The sequence below is a fragment of the Falco rusticolus genome, chromosome 9 (assembly GCF_015220075.1).
Source record: "Falco rusticolus isolate bFalRus1 chromosome 9, bFalRus1.pri, whole genome shotgun sequence".
Taxonomy (NCBI): Eukaryota; Metazoa; Chordata; class Aves; order Falconiformes; family Falconidae; genus Falco; species Falco rusticolus.
The window spans coordinates 23461800-23482650 of record NC_051195.1 but is presented as its reverse complement, the minus strand read 5'-3'; the positions used below and the strand labels follow the sequence as shown (position 1 = coordinate 23482650).

The 20851-nt window shown below is 44.4% G+C and overlaps 1 protein-coding gene and 1 long non-coding RNA gene across 4 annotated transcripts in view; both read left to right on the top strand.

Moving 5' to 3' along the window:
* The window catches only part of ALOX5 (arachidonate 5-lipoxygenase), a 35208-nt gene extending 24686 nt beyond the window's left edge, over positions 1-10522 (top strand). The window contains exons 11-14 of one of the 2 annotated variants that reach the window (XM_037399471.1): positions 2521-2642; positions 4913-5013; positions 7548-7718; positions 9140-10522. In XM_037399471.1, coding sequence (XP_037255368.1) covers positions 2521-2642; positions 4913-5013; positions 7548-7718; positions 9140-9319 — 574 coding nt within the window. In that variant the 3' untranslated portion in view covers positions 9320-10522. The remainder of the gene's footprint in view (positions 1-2520; positions 2643-4912; positions 5014-7547; positions 7719-9139) is intronic. The other variant, XM_037399472.1, reaches the window with a different exon arrangement.
* Positions 10523-15540: 5018 nt separating this feature from the next.
* On the top strand, positions 15541-20234 carry LOC119153264. 2 transcript variants are annotated; one of them, XR_005106101.1, is made up of 3 exons: positions 15541-18318; positions 19422-19480; positions 19565-20234. It is a non-coding gene; the product is annotated as an uncharacterized LOC119153264 (long non-coding RNA). The 2 variants fall into 2 exon arrangements; XR_005106100.1 differs by lacking the exon at positions 15541-18318 and having other exon boundaries at positions 18463-19480.
* The last annotated feature ends 617 nt before the right edge of the window (positions 20235-20851 follow it).

Here is a 20851-nt window from a genome sequence, read left to right as displayed (position 1 = left end):
GCCAAGTACACACCCTGGAAAGACTGTTAATTCCTGCTTTTTTCAGCCCTGCTTTCTTTCATGCTGTATTTCAGAGGAACCTTTATAAGTATGTGCTCTTCTGTAGGTTTTCACAGAGTTTAGTGAGTTGGAATTCAGCCTTGCAAAGGGAATTTAATTAGCCTTCCTTTTTAGCTATGCACAAACCAAGAGAGAACCCAACTCTCTGGGCCAGCCACATGAGCTTGTCAAGGTTCTTGTGGAGTGGAAATATAAGCTTGGCTTGCATGAGAGCTGTGTTCTCAAACTCAGTTTGAGCAAAACCTTTCTTGAAATGCCTCAGAATGGCAAGGCCCAAGTTTTGTCAAGAAGGGCAGCAATTCTGAGTCGGAAGTACTGCAAGGCTGCTCGACCACAGCAACATGACTGCTTTTCAATTATGAAACACTGCCTCAGAATGGAATGATTCATATGTTGCATTTCACAAACAATGTATTTTTTGCGTGGCATAAGTTGCTTGCTAAATATGCAGCTGGTTTTGGTGACATGGCTTTTGAAAAGCATGTTCATTAAAAATCAGCCTTTTGTGTACACAAAGTGGGATGTTTATAATGCAAGCATAAAGTTTGAAGTGTTGGGTACGTCTTTGTCTCCTGTGTTTTCTCTGTATTTTGGCAAGGGGTTATCTTGCAGTGTTTCCTGCAATTGTTAGTGCCCATTTGAGGGTAAAGGAAGTTACAACTTTTCTGCGGTTGTTTTCTTGATATAGTCTGGTTTTTGACCATGTTCTCTTTCCGGTGTTTTCTTTGCTGATCGAGATGCATCTTTTCAAATACCAGATAGTACTTACTCGACTCAATTTAGTTTGACTGTTTGTGGGTGTTAACCTAACTGGAGGAAGATGTTACATTGGCTCAAACTTGGCTGAGAGGTTCTTCGTAAGTGAATAATTTGGTTTATAAATGTCATGGGCAGTACCCTTTTGAGTGTGATATCCTGACCCACGAACCCACAGTCGTGCATGTGTCTAGTCACCATGAATCTCCTGCACTCTGCAGGGGTGTCAGTCTCCACTCTTTTGATGAAATAACTTCTATCCCCAGCATTGCCTTACATGTGGTAGATGGCCTATACTTAAGAAAGCTGGTAAGATTGTCCCTTTACAAACAGTGAGGCTCACGCAGCAACTTTTTAAACCCCTCTGTAATGCTCAGCTTCTTATTTCTGATCTAACTGCAGATAGATATTCCAACCCAAAGATATTCCAATCCAAAAGGCCTCATCCACACTTCATATACTAATTTATATTTGCATGGAAGGGGGTCTAAAATACTGCCGTAGTGTAAGAGAAGGATTACCCTCTGTGTGCATTTGGCCCAGGTGCCAGGCGGTGGAGGCAGAGCTCATGCAGAGCAGCTTTATCTCTGCATCATGCAGAATTTTTCTTTTCTTTTGGCTTTCTCTGGAAGTCAAAATTACTGAAACCCTTGGTGTATATGCAGCTGTTTGCCTCAATAGCAACTCTTGACTTAGTTGGCTAATAGAAACCATGTTGACAGATTTCTAAAGGTCTCCAAATTGCGCAAAAAAAAAAAAAAAAAAAAAAAAAGTATAGCTTTTTAGGGGGGAAATCTGTATTGGATAACACTTCTTAATCCCATCAGTCAGCTTCTGTAGTCAAATGTTTCACCCTATGGGTTATTGTCAAAATACTTAGCAAGAGATTATAGGTACCTGCAGAGCTAACAGAATATCTCAGCGTAGCTCAGTTAAACAGTCATGCAGTCGTGAAATACAAATCTTCAGGAAATCAGGCTTACCTATTTTTATTGCTTTCAGAACTATTTCTGTTATCTTAGTGGTTTTAGAGACTTTATTTCTGAAGTGAGTTAGCCTGGGAAGCTTTTATAGAAAGAGGGATTTTGAGAAGAGGAACTGAACAGGGAGGGGATGCCTGCTGTATGCAGTGGGTGTAGGAAAAAGCTCTAAACCTCTTCTTCTGAAGAGGAGTTTCCAGGGCCACCCCTGGTTTGGAGTGTGCCAGTTGGGTTTTGTGAAAAGGATGTGCGATAGAAGGGGATCAACTCTTTGAATGGTATTCAGGAGCAGCTTTGGAGTATCCCAATGTGGGATACAGGGGATGGTGCCAGTGTCACAGTTGGGAACTTCTGTTCCCATTGTGAAAGCCATGTGGATATGCCAGACAGAGTCTGTATTAAGTGAAGAAATATACGTAGATGTGATGACAGAGGTCTGCACAGGAGCAAAGCCTCAAATAAGAGAATAAAGCACACAGGACTCTTCAGGGGATGTAGTGTGGCTCAGCATTTTTTTGTTGGGGGAGGAAGTGACATTGCAGTCAGAAATGAATCAAAGTTGCTTCTGTGCATTCCCGCTGCTTGTGGAAAGGAGGTAGGAGGGTGTTGAAACTCTTGCCCTTTCCGTATGCAACATCTGCCTGGTCAGTAGAAGGTCTCAGGGAATGACAGGCTTGCTTTCTCCTTTTTGCTTTGTCTTCTTCATTTGTTCGTGTGTCTGCAGTTTTGCAGAGGATGTGATTCACATCTACTACGAGAGTGACGAGGTGGTGTGTGAGGATGTGGAGCTCCAGGCTTTCGTCAAAGACATTTACGTCTATGGGATGAGGGGTGTGAAGGCCTCAGGTAAGATATGATAGCCCAGACCGGTCTGCGGCTTGCTGAGCCCCTGCTGACAGCAGTGCTGCATGCACAGTATGCCTTGTACTGGTGGAGACCCTCTCCCTTCTTGGCCCAAAGATGTTTATTTTTATGGACCAGATGCTGGATCAGGCCCTCTCTCCCTCAGGAGACAGCTCCTTCGTTTGCCAGATTCTCACCACGAGCTTGGGCAACTTGTGCTGGGCAATTCTCTGTACACTGGGGATCGGTCCTTTGATCTTGCCAGCTCACGCTTTAAGCGTTAGGGGAGGGGCTGTCTGTATGTGCTGTTGGAACCACCAGCCAGACTGATAAAAGTCACAAGGAGCAGCGAGATCCTCTTGAATCCTCTCCTCCAAACCTTGCACCAAATAAGAGCCAGTAAGAACCTCTGCAGCAGTAGCTTGCATTTGTTCAGTATCTGTGTCATTGTTGAGCTGTTCTGTTCTCTTCAAGAGAAGATACATGTATTTCTTTCCAAGGAATACTTTCCTGTGCTCGGTCTCCTCTTGCTGTCTCTCATTTATTGCAAACCATTACTTGGCTATGGTAGCTCTCACCCATAATATGGCTCTATTCTTCCCCCTGAGTTAACACTCCTGCCTTTCCTTAAACGTGTTTTTGCTTCCACTCAACTTTGTCCAGGCAGGTTTTCAGGAATTTATACAGGTGGGTGGGATCCTTCATACTGTCCTGACTGATTTACATCTGGAAACACCTGTTGGCCAGTGATCTGGGGCAGATGGCATTGGCATTGCATGCACACGTGTTTGTGTGTGAGACCTCCAGGCAAAACGGTCATGTTTCCACTCATTACCAGTATGTGTTGGTGTACAACAGTCTCCTGGGCTCTGCCTGCCTGGACAAGCAAAGGATTGGGGGACACCTACTTGCTGTCATTTTTGTTTGTCTAGTTTTCTCTTAGGAAAAGCTTAGAAATGGCATCCTAGTAGGAAGTTCATGCTTGACCTGAGCATCTTGATATGGGACAAGTACCGAGCCCTTCTGGTGCTACAGCTGGGGTGGAATACTACAAGCACCACTGGTGGTGGGACTGCCACTAGAGATGGGAAACCTGCCAGGCCTGCAGCATCACTGTCTGCACCGCTGCCACAGCAGGGGCTGTGGCATAGAGCAGGGGGACTTGGCTGGGTCTGTATAGAACTGAAGGCAGATAACTGGGGGAGGCAGTTGCACCCAGGGCTCCCCCTTCAGTCTCCATTCCTGCTCTGACTGGGAGCCTGCCAAACTGCTTTAAAGATGAGCGCAGTGTGCGTAAGATAGCAGGATACAGAAGGGGATGGTGCATCACCTCTTCTTTGAGCTTGGTGGCTGGCCAGAGCTACCATGTGCCTCTTCCCTCTCAGGCTGAGTTCACATCTGCGTCAGGTTGGTGGTGGAGGTGTGAAGCAGCTGGCACAGGCAGCCTGAGCAAGGGCAGGCTCACCCCAGGGTGCTGACAGGTCTCTGGGTATCCTGGGACCTGAGATCACATTAGGCTGGGACAGCGAGTACAGCACATGGCTGTGATGTAGTGGGGGTAGGAGAGATACAGGCTTGGGGGTGCTTTGGTAGCAAAGTATTTCCCTAGTGCCTAACTATTCCCTTCTTCCTTTATATAACTCTGTTTGGTTATTCCCCTCCAAAGACAGCTTGATGCAACTATTTCTGTTCCTCATTCCATTGTCTCTCTTTCAGAAGTTCTCACTTCCTCACTTCCCGTTTCAGCAAATAAGCTCTCCCTGCACTCCTTCTCACAGTGCACTTGATCGCTGAGCCTCGAACCTTTATAAATACAAGCACGTGGTCGTTTGCTCCTTGGCCTGAACCTTTCCTGCTTGCACTGCAGACTGAAGAGAAAGGGAGCATCTGAGACCCCTGCCCTGTGGACTCTCTGGGTTCCTTGCTGCAGGGTAGGTAGGGTAAGAGGACAGGGATACTGTATTTTTTAAAGGTGTAATTATACTTTGCCTTTCCCTTAAGGAGCACTCCATGCTTTGCAAACAGTGGTGATCCCTCACAAACCTGTATGAGGTAGGGCAGGATCTCTCTGTTTTTAGAGCTGGACAGCCAAGACACAGAGGGGTTGAGTAGCTCCTGTTAGACCACACAGCAAGATTCAAAAAGAGAATGCCCTGCTCTTCAGTGACTGCTGCACAGTTCTCCAACTCATGCCTTTTGAGTGGCTGATTACTACCAGGTAACTGGGTTACTTCATAGCTGGGTTACTTAAGCTTTTCTTCTCCCTTGTTTAGGGTTTCCTAAGGCGATCAGGACACGAGAGAAGCTAGCAGAATATCTCACAGTGATAATATTCACCACATCAGCCCAGCACGCAGCTGTGAATTTTGGTCAGGTAGGAATTTCTGGGAAGACTGTTCTTCTTTCTGAACTGGGAGGTTCATCTACCAGGGCAAGGTCTGAGAAATGTTTCTGTGGAAAGGGAAGTATTTTGGAAGCTGAGAAAGGCATTTTGAGTCCCAAATACCTACAAAGTTCAAGTTTAGGGGTTGTAACTTGTATATTATAGTTTTATGATGGGAAACAATACTTTTAAAGCATTACATGGGTTGCTAAGACCCTTTTCAGAAATGCTTAAGGATTCAGGTGCACAGTCTAGCTACCATACTTTGCAGACATCACCCGAACTGCCTGGTTATGATATGTGCTGGTAGTCTGTGGCACGTTCTGTGATGAAATGCAGTAAGTTATGCTAAGTGACTTGACTTTATATTTGCTGTAAGTGTATGCACAGGTGACTGCCGTGGGTTGCTGTTGTAAGTTGTGTTAATTTGGCAGTGTGCCTGGGCCGAAGCAACATACATCCCATTTTCAGATGTGGCTTAGGGAACGTGTAGCGCAGCTCAGTGCTGTGACTGCAGTTCATGCATACACCATCTGTCTTTGGGTTGGTGCAGCTGGCTACCTCCAACAGCTCAGTCCCAGCAGTACCGTGACCTAGCTGGCCTAATGGAGCATTTACCAAGGCTTCTGAGTTAACAAGTTGAAAGCTGCCTTGCATGTCTGCAGGACCTCCACTTCTACTTTCTGCAGCAGCAGAGACAAGCCTCTACAAGGTAAAGTCTCACTGAAGTCAGTGATATCTAGACACTTAACTCCCACTGACATGCATGGAAAGTTGAAGCAAAGCATCTGTGAAGATCTAGGTTTTGGTCAGGTATGTCGAGTTTTCAAAAGCACCAATGTGTGTAATATTCCCGGTGCATGGAAAGGGCATCACTGCTCATTTCCTGAGTTTGTGAGCCAACTGGCAACTTTGAGCTTCCTCTGTGATGTTTAATATGTCACCTACTGAAAATCTATGTTATCACTGCCTGCCTTTACTGACATATGTCTACCCTGAAACTACAGAAACAGCCTGCCTTTCAAATGCTGTTTCTCCCAACATCAAGGCATTTTGGAAACCAGGCTTCACAGCCAGAAGCACATCTCTTTGTCAGTCTGTATCACACAGAGCTTCTTCACTGAGTGGGTGGTCAGTCACTGAAATAGGTTCCCCAGGGAACTGGTCACGGTGCCAAGCCTGTCAGAGTTCAAGGAGCATGGACAATGCTCTTAGTCATATGGTTTAGTTTTAGGTAGTCCTTTGAGGAGCAGGGAGTTGGACTTGATGGTCCTTATGGGTCACTTCCAATCTGAGATATTCTATGAGCTTTTTTTTGGCATGTTCTGGCTTCAGTCATGGATGACCTGATTAGCAGGGGGACTATCTTTCCTATGGTGATTATTCCCAAACACATCCCACATTGTTCTCCATGCTGACCCTCCTGCCCACCCCAGCAGTTCAGGACCCCTGGAGCAGGTGTAGAGCCAAGTGTCGAGTGAACCCATGCTATTTCTGTGTTACATCGATGACCAGAGACCTCTGCAACTGTTCACTTCTGACCTGTCATTACAAGTGACTGAGACATCTCCCAGCCACCCCGTCAGGAAGTCCTGTCTGTTCCAAATACCACTAAGAAACCATCTCTTAATATTGCCCAGGTTATTAGGGTTTAGCGGAGAGCCTTCAGAGAATGAGAGGGGGAATTTGGTGTGCAGAGGATGTTCAGTTCATTAGCAAAAAGGGTCTTCAGCCACGGGGAAAAAATGGCAGAGAGAGAGGCCTGAGGGTAAGAGGAGGTGGCTGTGCATTGGAGAGAACAGACTGAGCAGTGTAAGCACAGCACGCAGCTGAAATGGGACTTCCACTCAGGCAGGGCAGGGGATATGTATGAAGGTAATGAAAAAGCGCTTGGAAAAGAGTTATGCTAAGCGCAACATCTCAGATGGCAGCAAAACTCCAGGTCATGTCTGAGGCAAAATGAGACCTCACCATCCCACAACACTGAAGCAGGCCAGAAGTGATTCTGAGTTCCCAGTCTGGCACTCACTGTGGCCACATCCACATGCCATGTTCCATGATGCACCAGCATCCTTTGCCTCTTTTACTACTTGACCACAGTACTGTGTGCACGTTCTTAGAGCATATTTTGCAGAAAAAAGCAACTGGAGAAAAGGAGATTCTATCATTTATGGGTTTTTAACGAGCGGTCATCTCAGATTATCAGAAGAGATTTTTGTTTAAGAAAACAGTTAAGTCCTTAGCCTGGCTGGTGAATCTGGGTTTTGTGGCACATGTGGTTAGCAGGATTTAGACAACCCAACTCTCTTCCTTGTGAGAACCTGAGAAAGACAGCAAGGACTTTCTTGTCTCCTTCAGTCCTTCTCTAGAGCATCTCTCTGTCCTGTAGTTAGTACCTTCTCTTTCTGAGAGGCTCGTATTACAGAAGCAAAACCCCTGGTGTCAGGACTCCTGATTTCCTTCACAGTGTTCCTAAATACCAGCTACTGTAGCTTTTCACTGTGCTCTTTTTCGTTGTCGTGCAGTATGACTGGTGTTCCTGGATTCCCAATGCCCCACCAACAATGCGCCAGCCTCCTCCAACAGAAAAGGGAACAGTCACCATCGAGCAAATTGTGGAGAGTCTGCCAGACAGGGGACGTTCTTGTTGGCATCTTGGAGCTGTCTGGGCCTTGAGCCAATTCCAGGACAATGAAGTAAGTCAACCTCCCATCTCTAGGTGGTGGAGTTGTAGGTGAGACCAAGAAAGCCATGGCAAGGCCACGTGGACTCACAAGATTGTAGTGCTGCTCTGTTCTTGACTTGACCATGTTTGCTGTTCCATGGAGATGTATCAGTGGTGTGGGTTTGCCCTTGTTCTGCCAGTTGCAAACCAGCTCTGAGCAAGCAGTCCTATATTTGCTCTGAGGCTGTGTTTCAGCCAAAACAAAATTTTCTAAACTCAAGCATGGTGTTGCTGAGTAAGGATGCTCGTGCAGGAGGAAGAGTGCTGCAGAGACACAAGGGTTTTCTCCACTCCTTGCCCCAATAGTGCTGGTGGAGAAGGTACAGCACCGCTGTGTTCCCATGTCCTGTCCCTTTGGAAAATGTGCCCCACTGCCATACGCACTACAACTGTGGCTTGTGCCTGGTGTGGAGTGCAAACAAAACAATCCCACAGGAGTCTTTGCAAGCATGGTCTATAGCCATTTCCCTCATGTAAAATGAGATTGTAGGTGCTTGGTGGTCTCACCCAAGGGCTCTGTCTGGAGGATGTGTTTTGAAATCCTTAAATGGAAGATGCATTGGAAAAGGCTGCCCAGGGAAGTGGTTGAGTCACCATCCCTAGAGAGATTTAAAAGACATGTAGATGTGGCAGTTACGGACATGGTTTAGTGATGGATTTGGGAGTGCTACGTTGAGGGTTGGACTCAATGATCTTAAAGGGCTTATCCAACCTAAATGATTTTATGATGGACAGAGGGTACTTCAAATGAAGTTTTTCTTTAAGAAGAAAGTGGATTTCAGCTGAGAAACTAGTAGTATGGGTGCTGTCATGGGAAATGGTTACCTAAAGCAGGTAATACTCCAGTACGCATATTTGCACATTGGCAATGAAGTATTCAGGGCACCCTTAGAGTCCAAGCAGACAAAAGCAACTGTCAGGCTGAACTTTGAAGGACAGTTTTAAGTCAACAGAAACTTCTGCTGTCACTGAGAGCATCAGTCATCTTCCTTTTTCATCCCTGGCTATTCATTCCCCTCCCATGCTGTCCTTTTCTTTGGCAGCATAAATGTTTGAGTGGCTACGCAGAGATCTGGCTTAGAAAGCTGATCTGACTGACCACTGGCCTGAATAAAAATGCTTATTTTTAAGTGAACCAGCACTATTTTACACTTATTTTGTAGTGAACCAGCACTACAAAAAGGTGCAGGTATGGAAAGAAACAGCCAGCGGTGGAGGAAGGATGTCAGAGCATCTTTCATTGGCAGTTCCAAGGCTAGCTTATATATTGATAGCACTATTTTAATAGTAACATTTGTGAGGATCTGAGTGTTGTTCTGCTCGGTGGCATAATGTTGAAACAGAAGAGCCTTTGCTTTCTCAGAGGATGATGTCTTGTTGTTTTTCAATTAGCTGTTTCTGGGCATGTACCCAGATGAACACTTTGTGGAGAAGCCAGTGAAGGAGGCTATGGCAAAATTCTGCAAGAATCTGGATGAGATTGTCAACACCATCACTGAGCGCAACAAGAACAAGAAGCTTCCTTACTACTACCTTTCCCCAGATCGCATTCCCAACAGCGTTGCTGTTTGAGCAGATGCCCAGGAGGGTTTGGAGGCTTATAAGGCTAATGATGCTTTCCTGTTACATATGCTTCTTTTCAGTGAACTTTCAGAAATGGATAAATTAAGAACATCCCCCTGATCAGAGCTGACCCATAGTCTGTTTGGACTTTCAAACAAATTTGATTATGACTGATCTTGCAAGACAAAGGCTAGTTGACAGCTCTCTAGGTCAAATTTGTTACAAGTTCATTTTTCCAAGATTTTTTAAATTAACCTTAGAATCAATATCCATGTTTCTGATAGCTTTCCCTCTCCTGCTCAAGACAATATAATCACAGAATCTCTTACTCAATGAAAATAGCATCACGAGCAATAAGCAAGTCACATTTTTAAAATCCTTCCGGATTTTAATAGGTGACACTGGTAACACATAAAAATAGATCTTTAAAGTTTATGCATTGTTTTTAATCTGATTAAAACAAATGTTAAATATTGTCACTATAACTGCATGATTTACCTAATCAGGATGAAGGTAGAAGCAGGATACTTTCTTAACATAGCTGATGGGTTTTTATCACTTTCTTACCAAGTTGTTGTGATTTAACCGAAACCAGGACACCAGTTCATGTGAAATGAGATAGCCTGATTCATAGGAGATGAAAATTTTGTACCTACATAAACCTATATATTTTCTACATAAAACTAGGAAAGTTTGGTTTTGCCTCTGCCAGCATGTATGGACAAATGTTTTGCTTAGCACAACGGCAAGAAGTACAGACCTAGCAGTGCTTATGCTTGATTTCTGTTTCATTGCTGAGGCTGCTGGGTTTTGTGGATAGTTTCTTCTGTTTTGGGGGGGATGAAGAGGCTACTTTGTATAATGATAGAAGTTGTGGAGAAGGGGTAATTGACAGCTTCTAAGAGGAATCTTTAGATTTGACCAATTCAACAAAATTGGCATGTTCCACCTTAGAAACAACTGAGTTTTGTCTGTTTTGTTTAGAGGTGATTAGGTTCAAGTACTTGGGCTTTGGTTAAAGTTGAGAGAGTCACTGAGATAATGAAAGCAAAACCAGAGTTTGGGAAATTTAAGAGTCATAGTTTTGTTAATAAAAATTTTGGTTTATTTTTCCCCACAATTTGTTCCTTATACTAGCTTCACCAGCCTGCAGTGTGTTTTCTCAACAGATAAGAAAGCTTCTTGTGCTAATAAAACAAAACTGAACAAGAACATCTAGCTTTTATTTCTTAACCCACTATCTAATGCTGTATGTCTTGAAAAGCTTGTAGGAATAAGTACGACATGCTGTGTAGAGAAACGAAGCTCTGGAGTTTGAGAAATATAGTTATTTCTATCTTCATGTATGATTTGGAAAAGGGTACTACTAAAATATGTCCTATTTCATGTAAAACACAGGTGTGGAAACTGATTTTAGACCCTTTAGAGCAGACTGATCCCCTTTTTCTCCCCCTCCAGCTAAAGAGTTTCAGCAAAAAATGTGGAAGGTAAGACCGCTTCCTGTCATTCAGGCAGTACCTGTAAGGCTTGCGCATCTTCCTTTTACTGCATCCTGTGAGAAGTGATGGCTGTGGGACGCAAGGCATGCAGTTGTGGAATAGGACCAGGGGATCAAGAGACCATAACACATGAACAACACACACACAAAAAAACCAAAGGGGTGGGGGTGGGGAGAACCAAGGGGGGAGGAAATGAGAAAGAAGAAATGCGCAATTTAAATGAAAAAGGCAAAAAATGCACCAAGCTGGTGTTATATATCCAACATGCTAGCTCTAACTCCTCTCCTTCCTCTGTGAACAGTGAATGGCCTCTTGCTTCTGCTCTCATATGATAATGGTCTGCACAGCCAAGTATCTGTCTAGAAAACAAAACGGGGAAAGAGAGGCTGATGACTCTTCTCTTGCTCTATTCTGTTCCCTCTGCTCTAGCCTGTGGACCTGGGGTACAAATAGGGTAGATGGGAGGGTTGGGGAATTGACTGTGCAGCTTTGAAGGCCAGTATTAGCAGTCTGATTCAATTGCAGGAGAAGCTGTGGAAAGAAATGAGGAGGTTAAAAATAACACTGGCACCAGAAAGGAAGCAAATAAATGCAGACTACTAGTAAAGTGCTTATTCTTCCAGAAGGTCTGGGTACACAGTTGCTGTCCCACTCCCTGCTCCCTTTGCAGCTAGTCACCATCCACCAATAAAGTCATCTTCCTGCGCATGGGCTGTGGATTCCTCCCCTACATCTTTAGCCAGGACTTGCACAGAGGTATCTCCAAAGTCATGGTACTAAGGTACAGCGTCCGATCACAGGATCACTCCTAGGTGGAAATGAAAGGATCAGCTCTCTGTGAAGAGGGTCATGCACTCAGCTTTGCAATAGCTATTAGTGTTTGATGTGCATCACCCCATGTCTAATGGGGTTTGACAGCTGATAGCATTTGTCTTGGCTGGATGGCTGTTGCTGCTGCCCAGTCCAAGGGAATTTAGTCAGTCTCTTCAGCTCAAGCTTCCTTGCTCTCTTTTCCAATTGCAGTGATCCTCAATTGTCTGGAATATTGAGCTGGGGACATCCCCTTCAGGAAGTCCTAGCAGTAACTTGGGAGGGTCTGGCATCTCAGCCCTTCCTTTTGGTGTTTGGTCACAAAAGAGGATACTCCAACTGTCATTAGTACTAGTGAGAAATGGACTGAGAAGGGTTGTCCTAAAGGACTGCCACAAATAGAAGAGAAAGCCTAATGTTTTATCCGCAAGCAGATTCAAAAAATCTCACCTTAAGGAGAAAAGAAGGCCTTGAGATGGAGACAGACCATCAGCAAGGGAACAGTGCAAGCATTTCCCTGCTGAAGTCACTCACTTTTTGGGTTTATCAGTGACAGTGAGGATTTAGCCCTCTGCAGCCAGCCCAGCTCTCATCACTGACCTCCCATGCTTTTCTCTTTTTGCAGGGTGTTTACCCCTGTGAACTCCTTTTAGGACATTCCCTTTCCCAATCCTGAAACACTGTTTGCAAGAATCACATGATTCTCACTGCCCCTGGAAACAAAGTGCAGATACTTCAGTCCTCCCATATGAAATATGCTACCTATTTTTTTGTGGTCAATACCCATTTTACAGGTGAGGAAATGGAACAAGAGCAATGAAATCCAGCAGATCAGCTCTGATTTGAGGTGCCTCTTTTACAGAAAGATTATGAGAAAGTTGTTTACTTGCAGCATGCTAATTTTAGCCTTCTAGAGAGCAGACAGCATGTTCAGACTCGGCCATTCAGAATTACTGGCTCTGTTGCATGCAGGGCAGAACACCGAATAGACCCCAGAGGACCTGTTTATACCTAGCAAGTTTTAATTGGCAACTGGCCTTTCTTGCCACAGTAGTAGCTACATGGTATCTAGGAAGTAATTGCACATACTGAGACAGTAGCCCAAAGTGCTTACTTGGCTTTATTCGTACTATAAACAGGAATAAATATTGCATAACTAGACATGGCTGGTAAGTTTGGAGGTTAAGCTGAGTCATGGGTTTTTACGGCCAGAAGATGTGGCTATGGTTGCTTAGACTGATCTCGGTATAACACAGGTCTTTGGATTTCCATGAAGCATTTCCCTTTTCGATACAGGGGTGCTTGATCTATGAAATTATCTTCTGTGAAGACATCCACTCATGATTTACTGAAATACATGGTTCACTGTGGTGCTTGTCTGACTGGTGAATCCCTCTTGCTGTGAAAGTTGCGTGCTGTGTTCCTAGTTCTGCGTGCAGTTTTGCTTCTTGCAATAGACAGCTTCTTGCAGTAGCTTTGGGTGACTGAAGATCCTTCAGTGACTAGTTCCCTGCTACATCCTTCCTCTTTCTTTTGGTAAACTGAATAGATTAATTTCCTGGGGCCTTGTGCTGTAAGACTTTCTTTAAACCTCTTAATCATTACCACTGTGTGGACAGCACGTGGGCAGTTGACAACCACCATGCTTCAGTGGCTATTTCAGTCATTACTCCTTCATGCACTGCATTTCCTCCTGCTTGCAGCTATGTCTGTAGTCTGTCCATAGATTTAGGTCTTTGACATGTAAAATCAAAACAGGTTGTTTGCTTGCAACCAGCAGCTCAAGAGATCCAGCCTGGACGCAGATCTCAGCGGCCTAGCCTTGCTAGTTCCTGTTACTGGAGGACACTGGTATGTTTCTGTGGTTTATCAGCGGCCTCTTCATTGCACCGGCTTTGGCATTCAAATTCAGCGGCTGTTGCCTCTCCAAGTCTGTGATCTCTGCTGAACAGATGGGTGCTAGGAACCAAGTGTGAACGTCGCATCTGACACAAGCGGTGGCCTCAGCAAAGGGCATGGTGAAGCAGGGTGGCACGCAGGGAAGCCTCACCTGCAGGACCCTGCCAGGGCAGACACGTGCACTCACAAAGGTGCTGCCATCACTGGTGCAGCCAGCACACAGGGAAGGGAGGGACTGGCTGCTCACCGGCTTGTCTTAACTCACACGCAGGTACACGCATACAGGGATATAAATATATCATAAGGACACAGGCAGGTGATGTGACTGGAAGTGCTTAAGGCCAGGCTGGATGGGGCTTTGACCACCCTGGTCTAGCAGAAGGTGTCCCTGCCCATGGCAGGGAGATTGGAACTAGATGATCTTTAAGGTCCCTTCTGACTCAAACCATTCTGTGATTCTATGAAAGGCAGAGTAGTGTGGTAAACTGACATGGACACAGGACGAGCTTCAGCTGGCCACAAATTCATCACCTGTATTTGGGTTTTGGCTGGAGAGCAGAGTCTAAAAGGCTTAATAGAAGGTCAGCCAAACCTGTTCACAGCTGCGAGAAATGACTGCCATCTCAAAAGGAGGTGTTTACTGTGCTAGTAGACATCACGGAATAGATGTCAACTATAGAGACAGGGGAAAATGTAATCTATAGAGATTTGTCCGTAACCACTCAGAAAAGTAGAGACAAAACTCGGAAAAGCAGAGGCAAAACTCAGAAAAACAAGGCTGTCAGTTCTGTGATCTGACCACAAGGCCTGAGTTTCCTTCCCTTACTGCTAGAGTTCCCTTGCAAAGCAAAAGCTGATGTTGCAGTTGTCCAGATAAATGGAGAAAATAATGCATAAGATGCTGATTGTCTTCAGCTGTGGCAGGAGAGAAAAGCTTTAATTCTTAAACAAGAATTAAATTCTAGCCTGAATATACCTTTAAACTAACTGGCAAACACTGGGAAGGTTAATTGCCCAATACAGTGAGATGGGGATGCTGGAGAAGGTGTTACTGCTACTGACAGACCTCCCCCGAGACTGCAGATATACAGTTTTAGTTTTTGTGAGGTGAATTTTAACACAATTTTTCATTGAATGGATACACAATAAATTGCAGAGGGGAAAGGGAGCTGAAGTAGTTATTTTCAGCTGCTTCTCACAGACCTGTGCTATCACTTTTAAAATCAGAAGCAACAGAGTGGTTTAAGTGTTTGTTCATTTGGTTGGGGTTTTTTTAGACAGATGTGAGTAGAGATTATTTTGCATGTAGTTTATTTTAATGAGCTTTCTTTAGCCACAAAACAGGCGCAGCAAAAACAAGAGGTATGTGGAACATATTTTGGACATCATGAGGGATGTTCTGGCTGCTGACCTGAAGTTATCATTGAGGTCAGAAGATGATTTAATATCTATAATATATTAGAGTGTCCCTGTATGTCGCGGTTTAACCCCAGCTGGTAACTAAGTACCATGCAGCCACTTGCCCACTCTGCCCTCACCCAAGGGGATGGGTGGGAGAATCGGAAAGGAATGTAATGCTAGAGGGTTGAGATAAGAACAATTTAATAACTGAAATAAAATGAAAGAACAATAATAATAATAACAACAATAACAGTTATAACGAAAAGGAGGGAGAGGGGGAGAGGAATGAAATCCAAGTGGAAGAGAGGAAAGAAAACAACTGATGCACAGTGCAACTGCTCACCACCCACAGAGTGATGCCCAGCCAGTCCCCCAGCAGTGATCAGCAGGCCCCAATCAAGCACCCCCCAGTTTATATACTGAGCGTAATGTCCCATGGTATGGAATATCCCTTTGGCCAGTTCAGGTCAGCTGTCCTGGCTGTGTCCCCTCCCCATTCCTTGTGCCCCTCCACCCTTCTCGCTGGCAGGGCCTGAGAAACTGAAAAGTCCTTGACTTGGTACAAACATTGCCCAGCAACAACTAAAAACATCAGTGTGTTATCAACATTGTTCTCACACCAAACCCAAAACAGAGCACTGCACCACCTACCAAGAAGAAAATTAACTCCATCCCAGCCAAAACCAGGACACCGAACCATCTGTCAGTTTTAGTGTCAAGAGCAGTTTTAGGTGGTGTGGATTATTAGCTGTTGCCACCTTACCTTCAGCAGCTACCAGTGTTTTGATAAAAGCCTTTGCCTCAGGATGCAGTAAAAGGAAGGTAAAGGATCTATTTGTTGATACTGGAAACATAAATGGGGAAGATTCTAGGGGGGCTCTAAACTGATATAGCTAATTTGAAATAATTAATGGCTATATGGATTTATACCCAGTCAGAGCTGTCTTTAATTTTTGCTTTTATAGATATCACTGATTATTTTGATCCTTTCCTGTCCATTCCTGGAAATGGCATGCTTCCCTTGCGTAACATCTGTTTATGGCTAAATTGTGGGCAGACTCTTTTCCAAAGCACTAGAGGGCAGCAATATTCAAATAAATCTCTTTCCAGCCTTGGACAATAGAGTATGAGCAAGATGAGTCTTGTTTTCTCTTGCTAGGTCCCTTCTCCAACAGAGCTGGTGATCTTGTTCAGTCACAATTCTGATTGCTAGTGCCAACACCGTATCACTGATCTTTTAGATTTTATTTTTCTAATAGGTCATCATTCGTCCTTTGCTGTGTTAATGCAGACTTCAAACATCTGAAGTCTGCCTCTTGGGTATGGTGTCCTGGCTTGTACTCGGTACTTCTGCCTTTGCATTAGACCACCTGTTGGTTTAAATACATGCTTAGGTGGAAGGGCGTGAAGAAGCTCCCTCTCTGCACAAGCTGCTGCTCAGGAGATCTGCTTGTCTGAGGCTTTCTCACTTCCTGCTGGCCACCCCCTGGCACATGGGCTCTCCTAGCAGCACTTTAGAGGACAGCCCATACTAATACTGAGAAAGAACGTCATAACTGGTCTGTTGCCACCTATTTGGCAATATCAGACATGGCTGTTGCCTTGATATACTCAGTACTTGCAGTTTTGCATGCTGGGTTCACTTCTGCTTGAGGCAGGAGGGTGGTTTGAACAGGGTGTTCACCCACCAGCTCTTGGTCTGGAGGGGATATCGTCTTATCCAATGCTTTTCCTGCTCTTGAGATTCCCCAGGAGAACAGGTGCTTTTCAGGTTATCTGGCATTACCCTCTGGAAAGCAGACCTTTGAGAGCTTCAGCTTTTTCCATTTCACATAAACCAAAGACAGATGTCTTTGAGGCAGACAAGGCCAAAACAGTAAGAGTTCAGCATTTTAGGTGACAGAGAAAAGTGTATGAGTTCCTAAACACTGCATGGGTCTGAGGGTAATTGCAGTAGGCTTCATAAAGCTTGCACATACATGAAAATCAGTGAAAGCAGGAAAAATCAAGTTGGATTAAGTCCTTTTGGTTTCAACAGATGACTCAACACCTCTATCATTGTAACTGCCAACAAACAGCCTTTGGTTCAGTGGGTCAGGGTCCAAACCCTCACTTTTTTTCGTTTAAGGGAGGTATGTTTTCTTGGCTTGCACTGAGTAGTACAGCTAGATAATGTCAAGGCAACAGGCTGGTTAAGATTAACTGAATTTAAGTGAATAACAAGGCAGAAACATGGATGAAGCCATGAGATCTGAACTGTCATAGGCTTTAACTAATTCTGCCCCTAAATCCAGAAAGAGTCAGTTTTACGAGCTCAAGTCCATCTTCAGCTGTCTGCTTCACTGATGTCCAAGTTTCAGGGCATGAGATAGTCACTGCCCACATCAGAGGGAATCGTCAATTGGTAGGACAGCAATGGCTCATGGGTTTGTAGGGCCTCCTTTGGAGCTGTCCTCTACTCATCACCTCAGGGATTGCATCCTCTGCTAGAAAGAGCTGGTTTTGCTTCACAATCTGCACAGCAATTGTCTGTGTTACCGAACAAATTTCTTGTTTGTACGTATGGAAGTGGTGAACAACACCTGAATACCTTCAGCACAGTGAGAGAAATATTAAGTGAGGTGCTGTTCAAGTACTTCTTTGTAAGAGTTAAGGTGGAACCTAATATCCTAGTTTTAATATCTGGACTTGGTAGGTCTCTACCCAACTTCAAATTCAGCTTCTCTGGTGAGCACAACTAAAACTGTACATGCTTTTAACTTTAGTTAGCAACCTTTTAACTGTAATATTACAGTGTTTAAAATCCAATACTTGGTGATTAGGCTCACTCTGTAATTACATAGCTGAGTTAGGACCCCATTAAAAATTCAAGAAAAGGTTATGTGGAAAGTCAGTAAACTCAATTGTTCATAGGCTTCCTTCTTAAAAGAGCTCTACCAAAAACCAAAGGAGCACCACCAGATGGTCAGTGGGCCCACCGTGATTTGTTTACCTATTGTGGGAAGAAACAAGGCACTGAGCTTCTTCACGTCTGAGTGTAAAGTTCATACTTCCACCTCTTCCAATAATTAGCAGGACTGATGCCAAGACTGGATGAAAAAGCTTGAAATATAAGCAAAGCTATGCCCCTGAAGACAGATATGCCCTGAATACTTTACTGCACATCCCAGGGTCTAAGCCTCTGGTGGATTCGCTAGCAGACACCTGCATTTTCCACTGCTTTCCTAAGGCAGCTGCTGACGTAAGAGGGATTAAGCTTTGCACAAGGAAGAAGGAAAGAAAAGGAACTGGCATTGGGAGAAACCAGGAAGGATGTTTTGTTCTGTCTATAAAACCCATATTCAAGACATAAGAAAGGGAAGGAGCAGACATCCTGCTGGGACTTGCAAGCACCATGTGGTAAGTAATGTCACTTTTATTTCATGTGGAGGCAGTAAGATACGTGTCTCTATCCTAACCACTGAATTCCTCAGTGATCTTACAGAAAAGATTAATTTGTCTCTGGTTTTGCTGTTCCCAAGCCAGACACAAGTGCTTGGGAAGAATGTCAACAGGCAAAATTCCTTGGCAGGTTCAGCCAGAAATCCCATTGTAATTAGACAGGTACTTGTTGCTATAGGCTATATTTTTCTTTCTTTTTAAACCTCCTAGCTGCAGATGGGTTATTAGTTACTGCTAGTAGTATATTCACCTCCTCAGACTTATCTACTGCTAGATCTATTTCGCAGGTGCTGGTCCTGAAGTCTCTTCTCTTTTCCATAAATGGCAGACCTGGTGCCTGCAGATTTCTTCTTTCCTTTTTGATTACTTGACTGGAAACAACACTCAGAAAAGAAAACCATGACAAAAAGCAGTTAGTGCTCCTTCCTGTTACCTGTATTTCCAGGCCAATAATGAAATCAAGTTGTCTAGGAGAAAGTGAGAAGAGGGATTCAATGTGGTAAGAGATGCTCTGGAACTCCTGGGGTCATCTTCATGCTCTCAGGGTCTCCACCGCTACTAATATTTTCTCATCCCAGACTGGGCTCAGTGAGACAACGCACAGGAAACCACCATGGTTTGGCTTTGAAGTCTCTGTTCTCAGAAATGATGTGTGTAACTGCTGTCACAGACCGTGGTTATCTTTCAAATACGCCTAAACAAGCACACTTGTAGAAAGTAATATGTCATCTATAATGTTCTTGATTTCTTGTGGCAGAATAAGATCTCTGCCTGACCTTGTTACATTGCCAAGTCAGAGCAGCTGCATGAGGACTTGAACTAAGGATTGACTGCTTAGGTCAGGGGTATATGTGGTGGCTAGGTCCAGAACCTGGCTCTGATGGGATATTCTCCAAAACTCGGTGATGTCTGGATACGTATTATTGCTCAGCAATTTGTGTGGAGTACAAGGATGCAACACATTGTTCACATTCAAAAACTGCACTACAAAATGTAACTTTTTAGTAAACACAACTTTTTACCACTACAAAGACACTAATTCTCCATTCATTCCTTTAAAGTCACTTGGGGTTCACTAAGGCTATTGAAGGAAGAGCCTGGCTCTTCATTGCCTGAACAGGTAAGATTCAAATTCTGGCCTTATCTCCATAAAGACAGTGGCATCTTGCTGCTACTGGTGGTTGATTTTCAGGCTCTCTTACAGGACAACTGCTTGTGTGAGTTGGTGTCATTCAGGATAAACCATGTGATCAACAAGAAATAACCATATGATTGACAGCCCTTCATGTACTACAGTACAAGAGCACACTGCCTGTAGAAGAAACTACTACTTCCCCATGACCACCATGCCAGTGAGTGCAGCAGGAATGATTTGCTAGAGCTTTGCCAGGGCTCTGTGTCACCAAGTGTAGGAGACTATATCTTGACTGTCTCAAAGCTTGTTTACATTCCTGCTGAGCATGCTGCAAGACTTGTGGAGGCTTAACAGAGCTCAGCAGTTGTGAGCGGGTAAGGAACCAACAGCTACCCAAACCCAGTTTTTGGCCAGGGTTAAAGAAGGGTGGAAAGTGTGCGCAGGAACGCAGTGTGTGCTGCCATCCAGGGAACGACCTCCCTCAACACCCTATAAAAGACTGTGCCAGCAAACAGCAGGCACGATCCAGGGACCCTCGTCACCCAAGTACACGGAGACTACGGGCCAACAGGACACCACTGGATCCACAGTGGTGGCTCTCTCTTGCAACTCTGTCCTGACTGCTTGTAGATTTTATTCTTTTCTGTCTTTTCCCCCCTTTCCTATCGCTGCTTTCTTACCACAGCACATAAATACTTTGCTTATGTAAGTGCTTAATAAATTTCCTTGATTAGAGGCATTTGACCTCATTTGTGTCTTAATCTCATACTGGGTATAAAAATGAATCTTTCCTGCTCAGGTCTTCCTGGGGCAGAACACCGAGTGAGCAATGTCTGTGGCCCGATTTCCTATGCACAGAGTGCCAGTGGGGGACAGCTGTGTGTTCAGACCTGCAGGGGAGATAAGAGAGGGCAGATGTGATGCAGCTCTAGGAAGGTTTTCGCTTTTGAGCCTTTGGATATAAGTCATTGAAGAAAACCAGAAAGAAATACCTGATAGAAGTATGATGTGAATTCTGATATGAATTAGGTTTTTAATACTGTGGGTCTTCCATGGGTTGTCACTACTATTCTCTTGCATTCCGGAAACCCAGCTTGTTTCAGGTGGAAGGTGGTTTGATTTGGAAGTAGCTTGTGACTATTTAGAGTCCACTGTGCTCTGGGAGATCACTGGGAGGGCTAAGAAAAAGAAACTCTTGCTTCATAGCAAAATGATATCAGAGTTTTCTAAAGTGTCTTACAGTGGATTTATGAAGTGAGAGCCATAGTGGCCATAACCTCTCCCGTTCCACGTGTGGGTCATTGCAGAGCATGGGAAGGAATGGTGGAAGCCTGGAGTGGGGGCTGTGGGACAGGC